The sequence below is a fragment of the Boleophthalmus pectinirostris genome, unplaced genomic scaffold (assembly GCF_026225935.1).
Source record: "Boleophthalmus pectinirostris isolate CB_2022bp ecotype Guang Dong unplaced genomic scaffold, ASM2622593v1 HiC_scaffold_19, whole genome shotgun sequence".
Classification (NCBI taxonomy): Eukaryota; Metazoa; Chordata; class Actinopteri; order Gobiiformes; family Gobiidae; genus Boleophthalmus; species Boleophthalmus pectinirostris.
This window is the reverse complement of record NW_026571140.1, coordinates 22,708,846-22,732,589: the sequence shown is the minus strand read 5'-3', so window position 1 is coordinate 22,732,589 and position 23,744 is coordinate 22,708,846. Positions and strand designations below refer to the sequence as shown.

The following is a 23,744-nucleotide window of genomic DNA, read 5'->3' as shown; positions in this document are numbered from 1 at the left end:
CCTGCCCCACTGCCTTAAAACAAATCAGCAGTAATATCCAAGAAGATCATAAGATTTACAATGGGTTGTAGAAAACAATAAACTAATCCTTCTTTTGTGTCATGACACTTGATATATTTAGAGGGTCTCAGCAGCTGACCACCTGCTCAAACACAAGAAGGAGCTGTGAGCACGGCTGTCACACCCCTCACGTCAAGAGTGAATGACATCTGTGTGTGTGGTTAGTGATTCTAAAACCAAATAATGATGACGTTTATAAAATCTTGTAGTAGGGTGAGAATTTTGTCCCTGGATTGCAGAGATATTTTTGCAATTCACCAGAAATGTGCTAAAACATCTCTATAATGTGTTAATTGAAGTTTAAACCAGACAATATGAAAGGACTATAAAATTACCCACAGTACTTCATAATAGTTATATGTTTGGTCCTTTGTTATTGTTATTCATATCTTTGTAGCATTTTGCCAATTTAACTTAGGCTACCTGATATCCAAATGTGATTTAAAAAAATATTCACTAATCAATTAATATATTGCGATACGAAAATAAATGATCTCTGTCTGAAAAGAAAACCCTTAACATTAGCAGCAGTATTTCTTTTCTTCACAAATATTGTATCTAACATTTTCATTATAAATCCATGTATTTTGCATTCGGCTACATTATGGTGCTGTAAACTATTACCTTTTCTGAGAAGACATCCATGTCCTCATCTGAATCCATCTCACGTTTTGCAGTGATGATTTGAAAGTTGTGGTCAAGTTTTTATTTTAAATCTAAAATGAAACAAAAATGCTGAAATTTACCTAAAAAATGTCGGTCTACAGTGTGCACCGACTGCTTACCATTTTTATCAAAGCTCTTATTGATGCAAGAAGACAAAGACAAAATCCCACTCAGTCTCCCACAGTCACATTGCCAAAAATACTTTAGTTCACAAGATTTACAATTTCCTTATACAATTTATGATTTAAATTGTGTATATGATTAACACCAGGTTGGATATTTCTAGGTCCAGTAACAAAGAGGTACTGTGAGTTCTAGCGGTGAAACTGGAGCAGGTCATCACCACACAGTGTGGGATTATAGGTGAAGTGACAGTGCTCTGGGACTGTTGCCTAGTCACATCCTAATCCTGCTCAGATTAAATGCTAGTTCACAGGACAGCGCTAAGAACAAAGTTGCACCTATAGCTACTTTACCGATGCTTCAGACAAGGTTTATTTATATTTTACCTCCTTTGGATATAGTTTTATTGTGTGTATTTATATATAATGTTATTTCACATAAACTTGTGTTTAGTTGTAATTTATCGATTTTACTGTAGAGCTTTTCTCACAAGATTTTCAAAGATCCTATATTATACAATTTTCCACATACTTTCACTAGAATAATTTAGAAAACTTCAAAAACTCCCATCTCATGACATCACAAGGTGGAACAGGGCATCTTGAGCTTTGGATGTAGACACATTAATAATAAAGGGTTAATCAAACGTGTGAATGAAACAAAAATATATAAATTTATGTAATAATATATGAAAAGGTTACAACATTATAAAATGGCTTAAACCTCACAAGAGTCAGTTTTGCATAATATAGGAGCTTTAAGTGTTTGCTGGGGGTTTGTTTTCATTTCAGATTATGTAAAATACAATGTGTCAGCCAGCAAGTGGAGCAAAATAATGTTGATGGACAGAAAGACAGACAGGCATCACAAGCCACTGCATGAACAGAACCTAAACTAATTGTTTAAACATAAGTTATCAACATTCATCTTTTATTTTATTAGTTACCAAAATTTGAGAGGAAATCTCAACTGACACACAAATTCATACACCAGAGGCAGTATGCACAGGAGCTTTGGACAGCTGGCACCCAGAATCAGGTCAGGATCTAGACTTGTTTGAATTTTAGACCAGTTTAAAGGTTAAGAAAAATGGTGTGACGTTGTTATGACTTCTCCTGTCTCGGTCTGGCTGTTGCAGCAATAAGAGTGGCTCCTTTCCCACTTCCTTCTTCTGAGGTCATAAAGGTCACTGTGCACTCAGGGGCTAGACTTTTCACTGTCTCTTTGAGAATTCTAGAGAAACTATTAAACACAAACACATCAGTAACTCTATAGTAAAATATAGTAAATAGTAAAATATTTCAACAAACTCACTGAGGATGCATTTTGTAAAGATCTCCGTCTGCTGCCACGGTAACGCTTAAACTGTCCTCCATTCGATTCTCTCTCATCTGATCAACTACAGCAGCGACCGCCACTCCACAGAGCTGAGCTGCGCGACGTGACACGGCGCAACAGACCTGCTCAATAAGAAATCCCCTTCATGACTGCAGGAAACTATTGCAGCCATAATTTGCCAAAGTGATGTCACCACTAAAACGTGTTACAAATGGTTAGGGTGAGGTTACAACTGAAAGACATTTTTGTACTGTCTGTGCCTGAAGGTATAACTTTTCCATTATATTTGTGATCAGCATTGTTTTATAGTGACGAAGGTCAATTTTAAGTTATAAAGTTTGTTAATGATTTCTTCTTCCGTGTAATCTCTCATTTGTCCATGTATGATCCAGAGCTAAAGAAAAATTTAATTCTGAGTTAAATTTTTCTTTTGCTTTTATTCCTTCTTTCTTTAACTTCAGCCATTTAGTTTCTTTTCGTTGTTCTTTTCTGAATGATTTTTAAGCTTTTAAGCACACATTCAGTATAAATTACCTCTTTAACAAAAACACTGTCATCACAGCTGCTTTCAAGTCCCAGCTGTTGGAGAATAGACCTGACCTGTACCACTCCAACACGACCACTAGGGGTACAACACAACATTTTTAGTGATCTCTTAAGTGTTTTGAAACTCACGTGCATGTTCACATCGCATTCATTGAGTCTTACCTCTCTATTTGCGACAGAGAGTTAATATGGAACAACCCGGGTGTTTTCAAAGCAATATTCTCATCATTTTTGAACAGAAGACCCCTGCTGGTCAAATCTAGCAGAACCTGACGTACAACCTCCCCCACATACAACCCACTGGTCAGCTTCTCAAATCTGAAACACAAATAACAAAAGTAATATTTAGTTTGGATCTCTATGTTCTCCATGTTATGCTTCATACCGTTGTTTTCCAGGGTGCTGTGAGTTTAAGTCCACCTGAATGTCATAAGTTGTTATTATGTCATTAAGGGACCCATTTTCCCCAAGTCGTCCACACTCTGTGTTTATACACATCCTCTGTTTACTTGTGTCTCCTGTTTCTTCTGCACACGTCATATCACTCTGTAAAAGTGTCACAAGCAGATACAACCAGAAAGTGTTTTAAAATATTTATTTCCCATTACCTCTTTAACTTTGGTGAAGACTTCTTTTCTAAATGCAAATTTAATGTGCTTCAACTCCTCCATGTAACAAATATTGACCCCAGCTCCTTTAAAGCACAGAACGACACACTTCACATAAGCCCATAAAACATGTAAAGCACTGTTTGCTGAAAATGGTCTTATACCAACAATCAGTCCAACTTCACACTGAGAATCGTCGTAAGCACAGGATATCATGGTCCCCACAGTATCATTCACAACTGCCACTATGTCCAAGTCAAAAGTCTATGAAAAATAAGAAGTGTTTTGAGCAATTTAAAAAAACATCTGACCCAAATATGTTTAACTAACACTGTGTCCTCGTGTAACTCACAGCACGTCTGTCTATGGCCTCTCTGAGCATGGTGACAACGTCCTGCCCCTCACAGTCTGTGGCCTTCAACACAGTGTCCAGCATAAAAGTGGTGCATTGTGCTTGTCTCCATGGGGATGCTATTTCTTTGTCTGCAGTGTTCCTCAGTATGGCATTAAACATATCTATTTTGCATTTTGCAGTTATTGCTAAGAAATATTATTAGTTATTTTAAGTAAAGGTGCACTATGTAAACATCTTGCTTGATTTCTTGCCATTGTCTTGTCTATGGAGAAATGTTATTCCTTGGCCTAGAAACGTATACAGTCTATGACATTTAGTCAGATCTATGGAAAGGCAATCTTGCTCACAATAATAATGCACTGTTACTGTGAACAGGGTCGCCTTTCTACAGATCTGACCTGTCATTTGGCTTGATGGTGTTTCCTATTTGTCTCCATGGACACTGCTAGGTTTAATAACCACATTGGGGAACATTCCCCTAGTTCGGTACAAAGCAATAACATGTCCATATAGAAGCAGACAGCAGACAGTCTACCAGAAAAATTACACAGTGCAACTTTAAGTTCTGAAGGACATTAGTTTTCACCTTTTCAACTGTTGTTTGCTCACAAGGAAAAGAAACTGTAAGGGCCGCTGGGAGACAAGTGTTTTTCATGCCGACAAAATCCAAAAAGTCAGAAATGCACTGTGCTACATGGTCATAAAACTGCAACAAAAACAAATATATTCATCAAATTTAAAGCAATACAATAAAACAATGGCATATTTTGCACATCTGATGAGTATCCAACCTCCTCTCCACTTTTGTGTAACTGCTGCAGGGGAACTTCATAGATCTTGTGATGATGGTTTGTGTGGTGTAGAGGCCGACCATTTCTGATGTTCACCAGCATAGCCCTGACATGTGTTTTCTCCAGCTCCAAACCGAGATACTGTCCTGACTCTAGATGTAAAGTTGAAATTCATAATAATTTCCCTCATGCCTATTTGAGATCAGATTTGGTAACATTTTATACTCCATCATTTACAGACTTAATAAAGTGTGAAGAAAGACTAAAATCATAAAAGAATCAGGCTTAGTAACTATTTAATTAAGGGGTTAGGAGTTAATGTAATAATTCAAGGGCCCATATTGCACTAATTTCTGATCTAAGTTATAGTGTTGATTCCTTATCACAAACATACTTGAAGTTGTGTTTTGTTTCATTCACACGTTCAACACATAAATCCTACGTATTTTGGCTGAGTTCTTCTCTCACACAGAAAGCACTCCACTGTGTTTTTAAACTCCATTCACTAGAACTATATGAATAATTTCAGACTGGAATTGCCAATCTCAACTGAACAGAGAGAGGAAGACTAATAATAAATGATTACTCAAACATGAAACACAACACGACTCCAAGTACGTTTTTGATGAGGTAAAAACATTCTAACATGGCTTACAGCTCACAAGACTCAGTTTTGTGTAATATAGGATTAAGTAGTTACCAAGCTGAATCATTCTTAATAAACTATTTGTTCATTATATTCATTAAGTCTTTCTTTATGCTTTATTACGGTCAGTTAAGATTTTGTTATTATAAAGGGTTACCAGATTTTCATACCTGTACCATTTGGTAAATGATAAATAATTGAGGGCAGCATCTTCATTTCAGATTCAAGCACTGCTGTCATCTTTGATTTTACCAAAACGAGTTGCTCTTGGCTTAGTTTAAACAAATGAACCGTCTCATCAACCTTTCACAGAATCAAAGTATAAAAGTTGACTTATTGTTGTTGATGATGGACTCAACGCTACAAACTCACCTGTTGCCTTTTCCATGCTGCATGTTTAGCTCCCATTGTAATGAGAGCGGCTCCTGTGCCAGTGCCACAAGGAGACGTGACAAACCTCACACAGATGTCAGGGATCAACCTCTGCACCGCCCTCTGGAGGCGCTTGGAATATCTGCAAATGAACTGACTTTAGAGTAAACATTTAATGACCTCTAGTGGTTAATTCTTGTAACTGCTTTGGGAATGAGGATCAACTAAAGATTGCTGAAGGAAGTTGAGCATTTGTGTAAGATCACACACACACACACACACACACATATATATTTGTAAATGTCTTGGTCTTGCTGGAGGGGAAGGAAGGCATTGTCTTGTCTCTGCGGAGATGTTCTTCATTTGCCACAAGGGTAATTACTAGGACACAGTAGCTCACACATCACAATATATTTTAATAACAAAGAGAACAAATATAAACAATAATAATAAATTCTAAATAAGTAGAAAAAATATCAAGAGACTAGTGTCAAATAAGGAATAAATAGATAAATGTCTACGTACAAGCAAAAATAAAATGCCATAGGGTATGACAATAAATTTAGTCAGATCTATGGAAAGGTCAATCCTAATCACAGTAATAATGTGTGTTTTTCAAATCTTCACTACTTGTAAGATTAAGATACTGAGATACTGTAAGTTAAATGCCACACTAAGGAGCATTTCAGCCAGGTTTGTTGATCAGCGCTATATAGAACTTGAGTTATTATTAATCAGAATTATATTTCCATGGAGAGAAGCAGGAGGTGGACCCCAAACCAGAAAAGTTATTAGGTGCATCTGTAAAATGATTGAGATTACACTTACTGTGGATGTCTTCTGTAGAGTTCACCATCCACACCTACAGTAACATGTGTCGATCTTCTGTTTTGTTTGATCCGAGTCAAGATTGATGACAGACATGCAGCCACTAGATTAGAGGACCTCTTGGTTATTATAGTGCTCACACGCTGAATAGCTATGCAATCTTCAACAGAGGGGGTTAAGTCCAGTCCCATGAGGATGTCTCTGGTGTTTTGAAGACCTCTTTGAACACTGTGGGATATATAGTACATTCATCAAACAACCCATCTAAACAAATGCAAAATAATCAAAACTTACTCCTCTATGGCAGCTAGATGTGTTGTGGCAATCTTCCCTTTGGCTTTCAGAGCATTTGGCACAGATCCTTGAAATAGAAGTCCTTGTTTGGCCATTTTTAATACAGCCAGTCTTACCAGCTCCCCCAGGTACATGCCGCTTACCATTTTTTCAAAGCTATGCATGTTTTACAGAAAGTTATAGCAGGTTTTTAGCAGTGTGGTTCATCATTTGTGTTATTCTTAACCTTTGTTTTCCAGGATTGGTGGATGCTGCATCTAGCTCTATGTCAAAGTCAGTTATATAGTTGTCCAAAGCTCCATCATCTCCAAATGCTCCCCACTCACTGTTAATGCACATTCGGCCCTCGTCTCCTTCCACTAAGTCAATGTAACGCCGCTCCTCCATGTAACATGCATTCGTGCCTGATCCTATGAATACGACATTTAACAAACTGTTGATAACACAATTATGTAGGCTACAACCAAATTTTAAAAAGTAGAAAAGGACTAACCAATTATGAGCCCAACTTCACACTCAGGGTCATCAAATCCACAAGTCATCATAGTTGCAACAGAATCATTCACCAGTGCAACAATGTCAATATCCATACCCTGTAATGGTCAAGTACCATTTGTGATTTTTAGGAAAACCAGCAAGAGTTGCAGCATGGTCAGGCTGCATGAAATAACAGGGAGATTTATTTATGGTATTGTTTTTTGAAAAGCAGCACCGGGCTTTAAACATGCACTTTATGACTGCCAATGGTTCACCGGGTAACAACCAGCTCATTATGCCATTGTGTGCTTGAGCAAGACATTTCAATTGCTAAGCGTCAACCCCACATTAAGTGCGGCTACAGAGGCAGTTTATACCACCACCAATGCCCAGGTCTATGGTAAAGCCCAGAGAGAAGGTTTTTGTACTTGAAATAGTAGAACTTTCAGTCATGAGTGATTATTGACTGTTGAGTGATTTAAATAAATGAAATTTTTTTTATTAAATTTTATTAAAATTAAAAAAAAAATTAATCAAAATCTATGTCAATAGTTATTTCATTTGTTATTACTTCTTTACTGTAAATTATACTATTTTTGAACAAAACATAGCCACCTACCCCTGTTCTTTCAATTGCACTTTTCAGAGCATGAGCAACATCTCTTCCTTGAAGGCCTGGAGTTCTGACATTTTTAGTCCAGTTTACCAAGAGTCCCTGAGAAGAAAATTAAAAATCATACATCGTTACAGGCTCAATAATTTTTATTGTATTATTTTGGTGTATGGGCAAAATAAAGGAGTTTTACCTGGTTTAAGGTGGGTTGTTCACAAGGAAAAGAGAAGGTGAAGGCCAGAGCGTGTTTCCTCACAAAACCTATGTTTTTCTCATGCATAAATTGTTTTAAGGATCTTGAAACAAAGTTAAATAACTACAGAAAAACAAATAAATTACAGCCTTATTCTATTCTACATTTATTGATTAATGTTTCTATTGACTCACCTCATCTGCTCTGCTATTTAGAAGTTGTTTTGGAATTGGAACTATTTTCTCTTGTATTTTCACCTCTTTACATCTATAGTCAACTTCATCACCAAGTTCAATTTGCTGAACTTTAAAATTTGATTCACCCAAATCCAAGGCCAAAAACTGTCCCTTCTCTGGAACAAAAGTGCAGCTTTTGTAATCACCAACTTAACTAATTATTAAAAAGAATGTGGCCAATAATGCAGATGTTTAATTGCATGTGATTTATATAAGGCGGTAGTGAGACCTGAGCTATAGGGGGAGGAGCACACATGTGTTGGGAGCATCTTTACTGCAGCTCTAGCTCTGCTTTTTGATGAAAGCCCTTTTTTCATTTCAGCCTCAAACAGGACTGAGACATCTTTTAATTGTTCTTCTTGTAGACACATGGCTCGAAGAAATCCATCTACCTAAAATAAAGTTAGTTTGCATAAAGAGTTTGACCAAAACATTTGCATTTCAGCTCCATTTGATAAATTCTAAATGATCTAGATGAACTCATTGGTGTCACTAGACTGGCTGCTTTATCTTTTAGATACAATCAAAACAGGAAACATGTTTGCAGGTCAAATGTGATCTTATGATCTCCACCTCCTACAATCAGCGTTGTCTCCAGTATTTCCTTTAGATATTGCATTTGTTTGTTAGTTCAGGGTATGCACTAGTCACACAACAATCTTACCTTATTTATGGGGTCCTCCTGAGGTTTGGAGAGGTAAAATGCAATTAAATGGGCAGCCAACATGGTGCTACAATACATAAAAGGAAAAAAAAAACCTTTACTAAATCAATGTAAAAAGGTAACAGGAGTTGTTTTCTACCCTTGAATTCATACGTGCATGTTGTGTTGTCCCCCTGAGACAGCTGTACACTGTAATCTCTGACCCGACTCAATGATTAACAAAAAGCCAATCCCTCTTCTCTCACTTTATGCTCCTATATGTTCTTCTGTCATGCAAAATATAAGATATTTCCTCTGAAATTCATACACATTTAAATACAACTAATTATGTACACTATACGCAGTATTTTAAATATATATTTATTTAGCAATATACCCTAAAGGTTTTATTGAATAAAATGGTTGACATGCTGTAATCCCTTGAGTTATTGTGCAAGTTATAACACAATTTTAACTATAAAAATAAATTCTTCTATGTTATTAGTTTAGCTGTGGGTGACCTTTAAACAAGTTCAACATGATACAATAAGCAAACATAATTTTTCACGGAGGCATTATGACCATAATATGCAGAATTTCTTCTATTTCTTCTTTTTCCTTTGTTTTCCTTTGTCAGTTTTTAAACTGTTTGTAAGAGCACTGTGTTTTGCAGTGTCTGATTCTTTGGACCATTCCCTCTGCAGCTGTTGAATCATATCAGGAGTCAGGAGGCCGTCTCTTACAAGGCGGCTGGTCAGTGAGCTGTCGATCGCAGCTCTACTCCCTCTCTGCACCTTCAGAGAAAGACCACGGTCGGCCATTTGGTCTGGTTTGGCGTTTTGGAGAGGGTCAGTGACAGTAACAGGATCCGATGCTCTGATAAGACGAGTGATGTTTCGAACTCCATCTTGAATAATTTGATCAAGGTCTTTCTGGATTTGTCGTATTAATATTGTGTCTGGAAACATGTCCATAAATCGGTAACTACAAAAGGATAAGAAGCGCATTATTAGAGTCTTTTGTCACATTTCAAAACGGTTATTACAAAAGCATACCTTAGCCAGAGATAAAGATCCAGAACATCATGTACTGCTTCTAAGTGCACCAAATCCTTAATGTTTTTTGGTGCGAGCGGAGGCCAGCCAATATGACGACACACCCAGTCAAATGTCAGTGGCTCGTCTCGACTGAACTGACGAGCAAACTAAAAAAGCAATACAAAATGTGGTTGTTTTACAATACTTGTCAATAAAATAATCAGATTTTATGTATTAAGAGTCTAAAGCTATCACCTTTAGAAAAGAAGTGCAAACAAACGGTTGTTTCTTGTTGATTGGGGCTGTACAGAAGACATAGCGAGACCTCAGATTTAAAGGGATATGCTGAATCATATCAGCCAAAAACTTAAAATCATCGATGTTGCAGACAAAATACATGCCGTCCACTTGAGAGAGGCTCACGAAGATGTCCTGTGGGAAATAAATTAATTTATACACATTTTGTACTCAGATATGAGAGTTCAAGAGCAATGAAAGAATAACTGGGGACACTCACCACAAGGTTAGACAGTGTTGCATCAGGAAGATGGTAGGCAAACATCTCAATCTGTTCAGCAGTGGGATGAAGACCTGCAGTCTGAAACAATTTGAGAGAAAAATAAAGAGAAGTTTCAAAGAGTTCTTGAGCAATTAAACAAATTTAGAAAACAATACAACAACAAAGGCCAATGATGTCACCTCTATGGGCTCCACTGACTGACTCAGAAGTTCCTTTAAGACAGGAAGATCATCTCTGTGCATTGTTGTTACTTCTCCTTCTTTAAACTTTGAGGAGAACCTGACAGCGCATTAGGGAATACAATTATTTCATCTACACACAATGTCTGTTTTTGTTTTATTTTAATCCCATGCATGAAGGCTTGTAGGACAATGTTCATAGCTGACCTGCCTGCTCGACCAGCGATCTGCAAAGCCTGTGAGGTGCTGATTGTCTCCATGTGTTTTTCTCCTTTTTCATTCACATTTGGCTTGACTAGACTATTGAAGATGATACGCTTAATACTCAGGTTAAGTCCCATACCAATAGCGTCTGTGGCGACCAGTATCTTACAGGGGTCCTCAGGGTCATTGAATTTTTTGGCCTGGGACAGTTTAGTACCTATAACACCAAATAATCAATTATTACTTAAAAATAAAAAAACAAAAAAATTTATTAAAAACCATAGGCAAAAGCAGTCACCTGGAGGTAGACTCCCATAAATCACAGCACATTCGAGACCTCGAGCCTCTACCTGTCTGCTGATGGAGTAAATGTCATTTTTACTGAAACAAACAATACAATCCCCTGGTCTCAAATTGTCTAATGAATCCAAAGCTTGATCCAAGATTGAGAATGGAGTCAAACGCTGGTAATTATGAACCTGAAGAGAAATACAAAATGTAATTACAGAAATACAAAATAGGAATACAAAGAAAGACAAAATGTATAGTATAAAAACTATTTATTGGGACATCTCACCTCCACCTCTTCTCCAGTGGTATACATTAGTTCCCTTACAAAGTCTATTGCAGCTGTTTCCCCACACACATGAATCTCCTCAGCACAAAGACCTGTAACATTTGCCAAAATTATTTGTGGATGCTAAAAATAAACATTTATGAAATACAAATGTATTTGTTTTACCCAGCAGGGCTCTAGTCCAAGCCCAGCCTCTGGACGGATCTCGAATCATTTGTATTTCATCAATGACAGCGACCTCATCTGCATACAAAACAGTAAAACAGAAAACTACTGCACTGAAGTAGCACTTAACAACTGATCGTTCATTTTTGTTATTTAAGCATACAGGATGTAGTGACGCTGCACATCTCAATGGTGCAGGCAACATGACCAGATGCCCGTCCCTCTGGATCCACAAATGTTCGTTCTTCCCCCGTTATCAAGTCGCATGGTACACCCTAACACCCAAAAGAAACCAAAATAAAAAACAGTTCAGGATTAAGAGTTGAAAACACAGTAATACTCACAGCGTCATTGCTCTTCTCAAAGATCTCATGAGCCAGAAGTTTCAAAGGACCACAGTAGACTCCAGATTTGGCAGCTAGATAGCGCTGAATTGCATGGTATGTTTTGCCGCTATTTGTGGGACCAGCGTGAAAAATTACTTTTCTCTGGATTGCACGGGCCTCTGGGTACCTGAAACATAAAAGTTGCTAGGATCAGTCTGTTTGCCAATGCTTAGCATTTGTGGTAAATTTACCAGTTGGCTGGGACTCTGAGGTCTGAGATCTTTCGCAGGTCATCCATGCAGTCTAACATGGGGAAGATTTGCTTGGAGTGGCGCATAAAGTATGGGAAAAGATCATCTATATGACCTTTAAGAAACAAAGAAAACTTGTTGACTAAAAAATTTTAACAATCACACTATAATCTGACACAAGACAAACCTGCTCCACAGCAAACATCACTGAGAACGATGTGCAGGTCCGCAGGAAGAGATGACATTTCCAAAACAAATTTCCTAAAGCTGATGAAGGCTTGATGAAACAGTCGAGCTGTAAACGCAACGCCGAAATAAGACCCGTTATGTGAAGACATAAAGTACACTGAGTCAAATACACTGAGAAACAACAATAAACTCACCATCGAGGCCATTATCTGCTGCCAACTTCTGCATCTCTTTTCTTTTATAGAAGCGGTTTAGTACTTTTAAAAGTTCACCTGGTTCAATCATGGAGAAAATAGACTGATGTTTAATATTTAAAGCAACAACACACGTTATTTATTATATTTATTGTTTAGGACAAGATATTATCTCACTTTTATCCAAGGGCTGTGTAAGCTCTGCTCCAACACCTGCGTCTGCGAATGAGTCGGTCTTCAGAGCCACCGGGACGAACAGCGAAGTGTCCGGAGGTTTCGGGGAGGAGCTGCCAGAGGACCGAGCCCTGGTGAAGACCACAGGTCCAGTTCGTGGACGTGGGACTGACAAGGCAGCACCAGCGTACAGATGAGCCCGACCTGATGTACGCTGGAGACGTGAAAGAGCGCACACACAGCGGTTTACAGAGGCCGCCATGAGCGCCACTTTCTCCGGTACTGTTGCTGAATGGAAGGCACTTAACAAAGGATGTTATAATTACTACATTACTGTGAAACATGTGAAACTCCACAACATCACAGAGGTCGAGCCTTCACTTCCTGCTGTTGCAACGTGGACCAAGACCCCATTTGTGTTTAGCTGTCCGCAAAGCGCCTGTACACAAAAAAATGCACAAAACTGCTGCGCAACTTGGCTTCTTTTACTGTTACAGTGTTTGTCCTATTTGCCACACAAATGGCAACTCAATATATATTAACACAGCAGCCACATTATTGTGTGTTTAAAGTACTCTCGTTTAATGGGAGGCATTATTTGGGACACCTTTTTTCTATCCTTTTACCCCCTTAAGGTCCAGCTTTAAGAGTTTTGTAATTCTGATGTTATGATTACAAAAATCAGTCAAGAAAAAATAAAATAAACTCACTGTTTCCACATTGGAACAAATCCGATCAAATTTATGACTATATAATAGCACTTTATAACGCACACATATCTTTAATATAAATTGCATTTATTGATGAGTTCATTTATCTATATTGTTTAAGTTTTATTTATATACATTTATTATACACAAATGCACACTCATGGTTTGATTTGACATGGTTGGTTTACATGCAATAGAATAAATTGAGCTGAGCTGACATTTTTGGCATTTTACCTTTACAATATGGGACAAAAAATAAAACAAAATTGCTAATGACAAGAATAATGCAAAGTTACAAACATACTCTGTTTTATCATGTAGTAACAAGAAAAATGAAATAAGTAATTGCGGTACAAATAAGTTGCAAAGAGACAAATGTTAAGTGGTGGTAGATATAGCGGCGTGTCTTTTTAATGACCCCCCTTTAGGTTTAACAGTTGGAAAGTGCAAAAGAATCAGCTCAGCATTACTTCACACAAGCATTCAGTGACTTCAACAGTGTGCGTGCATCTTTAAAGCAGGACATAAACTGCCCTTTTGGGGTTCACAGTGGCACCTTTTTGGGGCTTTACTGAAGTTGAGTGCAGATAATGGCAGGTGTAAGCCATTTTTATTACACATACACAACTGTTATAAATCCAATCAGACATGTGTACAGCAACTCATGCTTTTACAAAGAAAGAATGATGCATCACAGTTTATCCATAGAGGTCTGTATTCTTTCTAATATCCTGTTGGGCCAATGAGAACGTACTTACATATAACAGTTAACTTTACTATTCTGAATTACTTGCAGATAAAACAATTTTGGTTGTAAAGAACACATGTGTAAGCATTAATATTATTGTTTTCATAATGTAGAAAACACATGTTCTCATTTTTCATAGATAAATGTATAGTCTAGTGTTTATATTTAGTGTTAGTGCTGGAAGACTGCAATTATATTCATATAAAAATGACTTCTCTCAAGAAAAAAAAAAAAACCTGTTAAGATCAGTGAAAATAAACCATCAAACAGTCATTTCAAAGTTTATATTGTGTATAAGATATACTAAACAAAATGTGACACCATTTCAGCAATAAAGTTAATTCAAAGAAATCATACTAGCTGTTGAATAAATAAGACGACCGAAGGGGGCTTACTCATCTGCTTAATTAATACATTTAAGACAAGTTAAATGTATTTACTTTTTTATTGTATTTAAAATAGTAATTTCATTAGATCTGATCCCTTACAACTGTCCTTAATTTCAGCCTTATCCAATATAACCAAACAAACCAGATTACCGACAGGAGAGAGGGGGGATGGATGCCAGAAATATTTGAACCATTATGAAAACACAAGGAAATCCAGACGCGGCAGAAATATACACTCACATGAAGGCCCCCTGCTTAAAAGCATTCAGAACAGTTCTCTCTTTAGCCGTATACAGTGGATACTTTTCAGAGCATAGATGGTAATGATTAATGCTTTGTAATTTTGCATTGCAATTTTGCAAAGTCATTCACTAGAAAAAGACAAAATAAGGTTAAGGACGAATCAGAGCTTACAACAGTAGCTGTGAGATGGTGGAACCTGTGTCTCTGGGTTTGCCATCATGTATACGCCATTTTCTTAGTCCTTAGAGACAGGCAGCCATTACAGCCTGACTGCCTGGTAGAAAGTCTTTGTGCAGCTTTAGTCTCTTTAGCTTCACATCTCTGGCTGCTCTGCAGTGACTGGTTGGGTCCTGGGCTCAGGAGATTCATAACGCTGGTGGAAGTTTCTCTTCCTTAATTTCTCTGGAGCTTTCCTCCACAAAACAATTTCCTAAACACAGACAGATTATTTAAAATCTATATTTTTCATAGATAGCCTTTTAGTCAATTGTGTTTTTAGCTGAACAAACCTGTTGTTTGAAATATCTTCTATCCTCTTCATCCACTAGGACAAGATTGAGAAAGTATCGCACAGAAAACTTCTTGTTCACGTCCCTCATGGTGGGCGTCAGGTCATATCCTGTAAGAGAATCTGTGGTCAGTGTTGGATACAAATAAAAATCAAATGAGAGCACAGATTTCATTTACCTGCAAGAAACAGTCTGATGGGGATTGACTCTCCTTTGACTGGAGCACCATCCATTATCTCATATTTAGCAACAGTTTCAGTCTCAGTGGTAGTACTGGGTCCTGGAAAGAAAAAAACAACATGCACAAATTAAATAAACAAACTGTGAGTATAAGAATAATATAGATATGAACTATTACCTATGCCAGTTATCTCTTTCTTAATGAGCTGTAGCTCCATGTGTTGGATCTTAATTCTGACCAGCAGAAAGTAGATCTTCCCCACAATCACATCTTTTAAGTGGTATCTAAAAGACAAGGATACAAGATACATACAGGATAGATATAAATCAAATTATATATTATACAGATTTTTCTATGGCTAAAACCTACTTGGACTTATTGTATTCAAACTCAATGTGCAGACAGTCTTCAATTCCGACCTCCATTTTAATTGAGTTGTTGACATCTGGGTATGTGGCTAACTGGTGGACAATAAGCTCATACTCTTTGACTAGGTCAGAAAGGCGGCGGACTATGGTCACCCTGAGAAAATACCTACAACAATAAAATGGAGAATTTAATGAATGCTTAATACTAAATCAGTATAACTAAGCCACGATAAACAAATGTATACCTTAGCCTGACATTAGCTCCTGTGTAGGACTCGTACGGCTTCTCAACCTGCATAAACTCAAAGTCATAACTCCGATTCTGAGTGAGTTCTCCAGGTAGGGCCAACTCTTTTACCAGGTCCACAAACTCATGTGTGTTGCTTTTATCAGAAAACAGCTCTGAAATACAAACATACGATTACCATAATGCATTGTTATAGCAGACCAATGTCACAAATAACAATATCAATTTGTTGTTCAATAAATGATAGCTAGAAAATGTTTTGGGGTCTCAATATATATTATGTGTACATTTTCTTTGGCCTATCTTTTACATCAGTATTGTATATCAGTAAAATGAGATTGGACTTGGATTATCCTGCTTTAAAAATGTTATACTGGTGTCATAAATTAGAGTCAATATTCTAACATTTCTTTATATTTTTAGTGGCAATACATTGTACTTTCATAATTTGTTATTGCAACAAGCCTAATCATTCTCTAGGTCAAATGTGGATTACAAAGAAGTTTAACATAGATCTCCCATTAGTTATTTTCACTACAATGCTTTTGTTGCCCTACTGTAGCCCTATGGCTTCACATGACTACCACGTGCTTAGTTAAACCTTTCAACCATCTGAGGAAAATACTGCTGACAAATAGTATTTTAACATGTTTATTTAGCATTTACTGAGGTTTTGGAGTATTATAGCAAACTCACCTATCTGTCCAACAAACTCTATACGTATGCCTTGGTGCTCGAGGCGTTTCCCCCCCTGTTTTACATTTAGGTTCACCTGGAAATAAAAGTAATAATTTTTTCAGTTTAATAAATTGACTAGTCAGTAATACACATGTTAGCATTACTTTACCTTGCCGGATACAGACTCCCCATCATAGAACAGGTAATGTTTCTCCACTTTGCCATCTTCAGTCTTTAACTCAGCTGTCTTTCTGTTTTCTGCATCATTCAGAAGTACATCTATCTCACAAACTGGCCCAAACAAACCTCCAAGGAAACTCTGAAAGCATAAACACAAACACAATACATTTAACAACCACAGTGAGTATAAAATACAAACTAAAATTAAAATTCATACTTATGCAAGAACTACAGAAGACGACCACAGCTCTTTTCCAAGAGCTAAAAACATCAACATTTTTCCTCACAAATTCAATTGAAATAGACAATGCAGTGTTGCTTCACATGCAATTTCATTAAAACATTATTAAACGTGTCACCTGCTTATCATCAGAGATATGGGCTTGCTTTGCAAAGTTCTACAGTCAAACATTAAATGTATTTATCTTGTATTTATTCAGTTATTGTTTATTATGTTCCAAAAAATGCATTGAATTCAAGCAGCGTTGCCTCTCCCCTATCTTCTGTAATTTGGCCCGGTGGCATTGTCTCCATGGAAATATATGAGTTTAATGCTATACTGTGGATCATTCCTGGTAAAGCAATCCTATCTCTCCATGGAAAGAAACCAACCATCTGAAATGTTACAAATAGTATCTTCAACTAATACATTTAACAGCTAAAACAATTACTCATAAACTTAGTTATTTGATTCAGATGCTAATTTTGTAGACAATTTAGTTCACTACTCAAATGCAATATTTTACAGTATAAATGTGATACAGCTAAATCACATCTACAGCAACACCAGATCTCCAACAGCTGACATCTGCGACATCACATTACTAACTCTATTTCCAACGAAAGTGTTATAGAAATATAAAATAGCAACTCAGTTTCAATCTGTGTATTGTAGTGTTGCTCTGCTGCTGTCCAAAATATGTCAGAGTAACGCTGGCGGCCTCGTACTAGCTAATTCGGTCACCACTGTGTTAGCTTCTTTCATGTCACGTTTAAATAACAATTATCAAATACAAAACAGTAATCTATGCTTTAAGACAAACAGCAGATTCCGGTGCATTTCAGCGTGGTTTGAGGAGTATCTGTTGTTTTTGCACTCACCATTTCGGCCGTGTAGTCAGCTGAAGCTAACAGCTAGCCCTGCTCCGTGAAGCCCGTACTGCCTGAACCATAGAACTGAGTGTCATGTGACCTGCCTGGCTGCTCTCTCTCTCTCTCTCTCTGTCTCTGTCTCTCTCTCTCTCTCTCTCTCTGTCTCTCTCTCTCTCTCTCTATGTCTCTCTCTCTCTCTCTATCTCTCTCTCTCTCTCTATGTCTCTCTCTCTATGTCTCTGTCTCTGTCTCTGTCTCTCTCTCTCTCTCTCTCTCTCTCTCTATGTCTCTATGTCTCTGTCTCTCTCTCTCTCTCTATGTCTCTGTCTCTGTCTCTCTCTCTCTCTATGTCTCTGTCTCTCTCTCTATGTCTCTCTCTCTCTGTCTCTGTCTCTCTCTCTCTATGTCTCTGTCTCTCTCTCTATGTCTCTGTCTCGCTCTCTCTCTCCCTGTCTCTCTCTATCTCCCTCTTTGTCTCTCTGTCTCTGTCTCTCCCTCTCTGTCTCTCTCCCCCTCCTCCTCCTCCCTCTCTCTCTCTCTCTCTCTCTCTCTTTCTCTTTCTCTCTCTCTGAGAGGATGAGGGTAAGAAACCTCTGAAAAAACTGCAGCAGATGCTTTGGTCCCACTCCCACTAGACATGACTTCATATGATACGCAACACACACAATTTGTAAGAAAGAAAACAAAAGGGAAAAAGTCAAGGGAAAAGTAAAGGGGAAAAAGTAAAGGGAAAAAGTAAAGGGAATCATAGTACATTTCCACCTAGATTTGATATGAAACTTAAAGCATAATAACAGGCCAGTCAGTGTCATTAAGTGTTTATTAACATATGACCCACTACTTGGTTCACTGACTGTGTGAAACAAATGGCAGAAATTGGCTGATTATTGGCTGGTTTTATTTCTCAAAAATGATTTCTTTCATGAAACACCAGTAGCCCTAGTCTACCTTGTGATCAAAATGCAGGACAACATTACAACAATTATGAAATGTTTCTTTTTAAAAATTATTTATTAGAAGAAAATATTTTCTTACAAACTGCCAAACATGTAGAATACACATGTTTTAAAGGCCTACATCAGAATAGGCATTTGTGAAGCGTTACATACTCTCACTGAGTAAGTTCAAATCCCTTAGGAATGCAAAAACATGGGCTAAGCAATAATTTATATGCAATGATCCAGATACAACAGATTTATGGAAACTCCACTTCGAGGCATGAGCAATAAGTGTAAGGTAGGCCTAATGTACTGGACAAGGAATACTTAAGTATTAGAAAGCAAAGAAAATATTATTTAATAAAGGCCAAATGTTTGAGGAGACCTACTATGTTTGGTTTGTTCATTCATTTCAGTGTAATTTACATTTTATTCACTGCATACAGTAGACCATATAAAAAAATTGTACTTTGTAGAATATAAAATATATACACATTTTATTTTGGCCTTTTAATCATAAATGTGTCTTTTACTGATGAAGAAGGTGCTCTTCCATCATCTCCTCCTTGCTTGGTTTTTGTTCATCTCGTTTATCCAGCCAGTCCCATGTACGGTTTTTACGGCCACCTATGACAACAGCAAAAAAACTCAGAAAAAGTGTAGGCTGATATTTAAACAACTATAGAAGGTGTATTTGAAGACATTACCTCTGTTGGGCTTGTAGTTTTTGTCCAAGAGTTCTTTTGAGTCGATGTCGGCCATAAAGCCAGAGCCTCCATCTCCAGAGCCATCCTCAGGCAGGTAGACCAGGGGAGACTCTCCTTCCTCAGAGCCCAGAAACTCCTCCTCCTCCTCTACTGGGTCCTCCTCCTCCTCTGGATCGCGTTCATCCTCCACTGGCTCAGCCTCTCTGAAAACACAGTTAAAAACATCACTGCAATGTCTGGAAAGTGGATACCTTGCAATAGTATAATTTAGCATTATGTAGGAATATAGTCATGACGAAGACCAAGTCACTTAAACAACTCAGCTTGGTAAATTATCAAAAGTCCACTATATCGGCTAACGTCAACTACCTAACTGCCTCCATGAAGATGTTTTTTGCCTGCAACAGCATTAAACATATCTGTCTTGCATTTATTCAATTACATGTGTCTTTATTGATTGAAATTATCTTAAGAATATCCATTCTCACTGTGAGCTACCAGCATTTTGGCTTTTTAACATTATCTGCTTGTCTCCATGGGGATAGATAAGTTCATACTTTGGAACATTCCAAATAAAACTATAACATCTCTCATAGTTTTCCCCTTGAAAAGATGCATTACATGCATTAGAAAAGGAAAATTGAAATTGTTTGATGATATGTGGGGCCCTCTTAAAATTTTTGTAGGGAATCTTAATTTGGCGAATGATGCTGAAGATGACTTTGTGAAGCTTTTTTTAAATTATTACATACTTTAACACTTTAAAATATATTTTATGACTATTTATTTTGAAAAAGAAAGATAATGTACAAAAAATAAATAAAAACATTGTTATACAAAAAAAATAAATAAAAAATCTACATGCAGACAAGCAGTTAGCGGACCCTCAACCAACAAAGTTACATAGTGCATCTTTGCCCAATGTTGCCCAGGCCAACATTGTAAATAAGAATTTGTTCTTAATGTTTTGCCTGGTAAAATAAAGGTTAAATAAAAATAAATAAATCTTTAAAGGTGTAGTTCGAGGAGCATACATAAATTGAACAATAGAGTGGAGCTGTGTAACAAGGCGTCACAGCCACACTTCCTCTGAGCACTTCCCCTTCACTTCCTGCGCAGGCTGCAGTGGAAGGACTGACATTAATATTTTCTAAGTAACTGTGAATGTCAGATACATTGGACATTGCGCAGTTCACACACTAAATGTGAAGGATGGATTATCTGATGTCCTCAATTAGTATATGTTGTTATTTTTAAAACATAAAAATGAAGAAATATCAAAGCAAATGTTGCATTCTGGGTTTTCTCAGCAATCAACAACAACAAAGGGTGCCTTCACTTTAACCTTAATCACAACTTTTGTATAAAAAACAAAGTCAGGGTCCCTTGGTCCAAATCTACATTACAACTTGACACAACAGTTATAATACTAATAGTAATATAAAGTATAAATACATTTGTACTTCAGAGGCTTAACAATCTTCTGAAAGTGGCAATGGCCACTAACCATAACTTCATAATTTCCTCACTCATATTCATATGTGGAGGAAGATTCATGCTCAAGAACACAACAACAGTGTCAGCTCTGGTCAGAGCTATGATATAAAAAACAACCTTCCATTATAAGACAACCATTACACCAAGTGACCCATTTTCACTCACTCACACGTTTAATGTTTCCATACTAAAGGTATTTTTTCATAATGAGCTCTGCCTATAGGACAGTGTCTCTTTCTTTATCTCTCCATGCTGACGCCTATTTTGGTTTTTTTTGGAAACGTACCTGCCACTTACATACTTGCTGACAAACACATGAATGCATATTGTGGCTCATCCAAAAAGTGACTTTGGGACTTTTTCAGTAAGCAGCTGTATGGACTCACAGGTACTGGGTAGCAGAGGCAGGGAGTTTTGTTGGTAAATCCCGACTCCACTCCATATTAGCACTTTGGTGAGTGATGCAGTTGGCTTGGTCTCCTTCGGGGTTACACTTGACAAACTTGTACACTGCAGTGCTTGGTGCTCCTAGAAATAAAGTGGAAGTAACATCACATACATTATTCAAACCAAGCAAAATATTTGCCTGTTTCTGCCCCTCGTAACCAACATTACAATATTTCTGAGTTTTGGGATGCTGTCAGGTAAACATTATTCTTAAAAGTAACAGTTTTTCCCAAGAAACATCAAGCTGAAAAAAGTTCTGAAGTTGTGTGTGAGCCTAGATTTAAGTGCACTCTTGTTGCTGAAATCTATCAATCTTTTATTAAAAAGTGGGCAATTTTTCTTTTAGTAGTCTAGGCTTTTATAGTCTATCAGTTATATGAAATCACATTCATACATCGAAACTAAACTGTTGGAAACAGAAACTGAGTGATCTGGTGCGTGTGAATAAAGGGACTTTTTTCTACTTTCCCCTGACATATTCTAAGGTTCACACCAAAACACACTGTGCTGTGGCTTCTAAAATAACAAAAAATACACATGGATCAAAGCGCAAATGTACTCATAATGTTTCTTTTCTTTCTTTTTTTTAATTATCAAGTAGAAAGTCTTTACTGATCAGTCATTACTAAGTTATAGTCCACAGATGTAGAATTTACATGTAAGTCAAAGAGCATAGAACACTTTAATTTAGCGCGATGTAGCCTAATTTTACGCATTGTTTCCGGTCAAAATTAACGCCACATTCAACCCAATTAACACAGCTGATAATGAAGCAAAGGGATATTGACGTCTTACCCTGTGTACCACTGAGGGCGAGGCTGAATACTACGAGAAACAAAATCATTTTCTTCACTGAACGGCAAAACGTGAATACGCGGGTGAAATAACTTTCTGTACCTACAGCGTGAAGAAAAATGTCAACTGCTTTTGACATCCAGACTCGGTGTTTAAGAGCTCAGCCCCCTGAATGCGTCATGGTTTCCTCAACACTAGATTGTGCAAAAAGAAGAGTCTGAACATCCTTAGGTGGAAACTTTGCACGGCCCACAAATATCAGATAACAACTCCGCGTTTGCGTAACTGCGCAACACGATTGAGGAAATACCAAAAGATATCAGCATCCAACGCTGACCCGCGCCTCTGATGGAAACTAACAAGATGCGACCACAGTGTTATTGGCCCATTTTTTTCTTTTTTAAGAACAGGCAAAGCGAGACGTGTAGGCCATAGTATGCATTTACTTTTCGGCTACTTTATTAAATTGGATTATCCGTTGTCCCTTTATAGGCCAGTTATAACCATGATGGATCCAGTGTTGGCACTTAGTATTCATACAGCAAAAATAGCTTCACAGCAACATCCTTAGATCCTATGAAATAACCTAACAATCAAACCAAGTGGTAAGGAGACAAAATAATACATTTTATTATCATTCATGTTATATTTAGGATGTAATTTCAAGGAATTCCAATCTAATTCATTGTATATAAAGCAGTGAAATATGAATCTGCCAACTTATTGGGATATTTTTTCTTTTGTGTGAAATTATTTCTTAAACCAGCAAACACAGTGACTGAAGTGAACAACAAGCCCCTCAAAATGATTGGGAATAAGTCTGAATTCATTCAAAAAGGATGATCTCCAGTTTGCCAGAGTTCGGGGAAACAGCTTAAAACTGCTCTGACGTGACCAATTTACTGGAAGTTTTCTGAAAGATGCTAAGTAGACACTTAATACTGTATGATGAATCATCTGTGGTGTACACTGTGTGTCACCTTAGGACTAGTTTTGAGATCTCCTCCACACATCAAAACACATTCAGTTGCTTGGTCAAAGTATTCCAGTATAACAAAGAGCAAGAGAGCATCCTGGCAACATAAACCAGTGTTTGGGCCACTCTGCACTGTATGAGTGTGTTTTATTGTCAGCTGTGTCAGATGTTTGTTGAGTTCTTGTAGACCTCATACAGGAGTGACTCTTGAGCTGCATTCCTCTGCCTCACAGTTCATGTTAATCAACAAAAAAGAAATATAGTAGTATTATTTTCAGCTGACATGTCACTTGGTTTTAACGGAAGTGGTAGCTACAATTGTTTAACCTCAGGAAATGACACATTAACATGCCCGACACTGGCCACTCAAACAGATAAAGATACATATCTAGCAACACCAGAACAACCTCTAAATCTACCATGATATAAATCTG

General features: G+C 37.3%; 4 protein-coding genes across 5 annotated transcripts; all 4 read right to left on the bottom strand.

Annotated features, from left to right (window-relative positions):
• Nucleotides 1-1,499: 1,499 nt before the first annotated feature.
• LOC110175418 (hexokinase HKDC1-like) lies at nucleotides 1,500-9,019 on the bottom strand. The gene is made up of 21 exons (XM_055154795.1): nucleotides 8,811-9,019; nucleotides 8,376-8,538; nucleotides 8,105-8,262; nucleotides 7,911-8,033; nucleotides 7,724-7,819; nucleotides 7,121-7,220; nucleotides 6,854-7,037; nucleotides 6,628-6,783; nucleotides 6,334-6,561; nucleotides 5,506-5,647; nucleotides 5,304-5,436; nucleotides 4,488-4,639; nucleotides 4,283-4,402; nucleotides 3,694-3,756; nucleotides 3,506-3,605; nucleotides 3,342-3,427; nucleotides 3,119-3,279; nucleotides 2,896-3,051; nucleotides 2,722-2,809; nucleotides 2,164-2,309; nucleotides 1,500-2,091 (listed from the first exon to the last, which is right to left on the bottom strand). The coding sequence occupies exons 1-21, from the start codon at nucleotides 8,886-8,888 to the stop codon at nucleotides 1,953-1,955; spliced, it is 2,772 nt and encodes a 923-aa protein (XP_055010770.1). The 5' UTR covers nucleotides 8,889-9,019; the 3' UTR covers nucleotides 1,500-1,952.
• A 135-nt stretch (nucleotides 9,020-9,154) lies between these two features.
• supv3l1 (SUV3-like helicase) lies at nucleotides 9,155-13,004 on the bottom strand. Its single transcript, XM_020941592.2, has 15 exons — nucleotides 12,609-13,004; nucleotides 12,432-12,509; nucleotides 12,236-12,343; nucleotides 12,049-12,163; nucleotides 11,816-11,984; nucleotides 11,635-11,746; nucleotides 11,472-11,549; nucleotides 11,307-11,398; nucleotides 11,028-11,208; nucleotides 10,733-10,946; nucleotides 10,526-10,625; nucleotides 10,344-10,424; nucleotides 10,082-10,258; nucleotides 9,845-9,993; nucleotides 9,155-9,773 (listed from the first exon to the last, which is right to left on the bottom strand). Exons 1-15 carry the CDS (start codon nucleotides 12,865-12,867, stop codon nucleotides 9,392-9,394), a joined length of 2,295 nt encoding a protein of 764 aa, XP_020797251.1. The 5' UTR covers nucleotides 12,868-13,004; the 3' UTR covers nucleotides 9,155-9,391.
• Nucleotides 13,005-13,417: 413 nt separating this feature from the next.
• Nucleotides 13,418-18,061, bottom strand: vps26a (VPS26, retromer complex component A). The gene is made up of 9 exons (XM_020941597.2): nucleotides 17,960-18,061; nucleotides 16,848-16,997; nucleotides 16,697-16,772; nucleotides 15,999-16,155; nucleotides 15,755-15,919; nucleotides 15,563-15,669; nucleotides 15,383-15,484; nucleotides 15,205-15,314; nucleotides 13,418-15,125 (listed from the first exon to the last, which is right to left on the bottom strand). The coding sequence occupies exons 1-9, from the start codon at nucleotides 17,960-17,962 to the stop codon at nucleotides 15,009-15,011; spliced, it is 987 nt and encodes a 328-aa protein (XP_020797256.1). The 5' UTR covers nucleotides 17,963-18,061; the 3' UTR covers nucleotides 13,418-15,008.
• An 881-nt stretch (nucleotides 18,062-18,942) lies between these two features.
• Nucleotides 18,943-22,503, bottom strand: LOC110175425 (serglycin-like). Of its 2 annotated transcripts, none has more exons than XM_020941598.2 (4): nucleotides 22,335-22,503; nucleotides 21,479-21,620; nucleotides 19,596-19,798; nucleotides 18,943-19,515 (listed from the first exon to the last, which is right to left on the bottom strand). In XM_020941598.2, exons 1-4 carry the CDS (start codon nucleotides 22,471-22,473, stop codon nucleotides 19,418-19,420), a joined length of 582 nt encoding a protein of 193 aa, XP_020797257.1. In that variant the 5' UTR covers nucleotides 22,474-22,503; the 3' UTR covers nucleotides 18,943-19,417. The 2 variants fall into 2 exon arrangements, with proteins under 2 accessions (XP_020797257.1, XP_055010849.1); XM_055154874.1 differs by having other exon boundaries at nucleotides 22,437-22,488.
• Between the last annotated feature and the right edge of the window lie 1,241 nt (nucleotides 22,504-23,744).

Excerpts from the sequence above, each read along its gene's own strand:
- supv3l1 (XM_020941592.2), bottom strand. The coding sequence starts at position 12,867 with ATGGCGGCCTCTGTAAACCGCTGTGTGTGCGCTCTTTCACGTCTCCAG. Across the intron at positions 12,344-12,431 it reads AGCAGATAATGGCCTCGATG|CTCGACTGTTTCATCAAGCC; the intron begins GTGAGTTTATTG and ends TTGCGTTTACAG. Across the intron at positions 10,425-10,525 it reads AGTCAGTGGAGCCCATAGAG|ACTGCAGGTCTTCATCCCAC; the intron begins GTGACATCATTG and ends AAATTGTTTCAG.
- LOC110175425 (XM_020941598.2), bottom strand. The coding sequence starts at position 22,473 with ATGTCAAAAGCAGTTGACATTTTTCTTCACGCTGTAGGTACAGAAAGT. Across the intron at positions 21,621-22,334 it reads CGCCCTCAGTGGTACACAGG|GAGCACCAAGCACTGCAGTG; the intron begins GTAAGACGTCAA and ends CTTTATTTCTAG. Across the intron at positions 19,799-21,478 it reads GCCTCTGCTACCCAGTACCT|AGAGGCTGAGCCAGTGGAGG; the intron begins GTGAGTCCATAC and ends CTGTGTTTTCAG.
- vps26a (XM_020941597.2), bottom strand. Across the intron at positions 15,670-15,754 it reads TTTGAATACAATAAGTCCAA|ATACCACTTAAAAGATGTGA; the intron begins GTAGGTTTTAGC and ends CTTGTCTTTTAG. Across the intron at positions 15,126-15,204 it reads GAAGATATTTCAAACAACAG|GAAATTGTTTTGTGGAGGAA; the intron begins GTTTGTTCAGCT and ends GTCTGTGTTTAG.
- LOC110175418 (XM_055154795.1), bottom strand. The coding sequence starts at position 8,888 with ATGTATTGTAGCACCATGTTGGCTGCCCATTTAATTGCATTTTACCTC. Across the intron at positions 4,403-4,487 it reads TACACAAAAGTGGAGAGGAG|TTTTATGACCATGTAGCACA; the intron begins GTTGGATACTCA and ends TTTTTGTTGCAG. Across the intron at positions 3,606-3,693 it reads AGGCCATAGACAGACGTGCT|ACTTTTGACTTGGACATAGT; the intron begins GTGAGTTACACG and ends TATTTTTCATAG.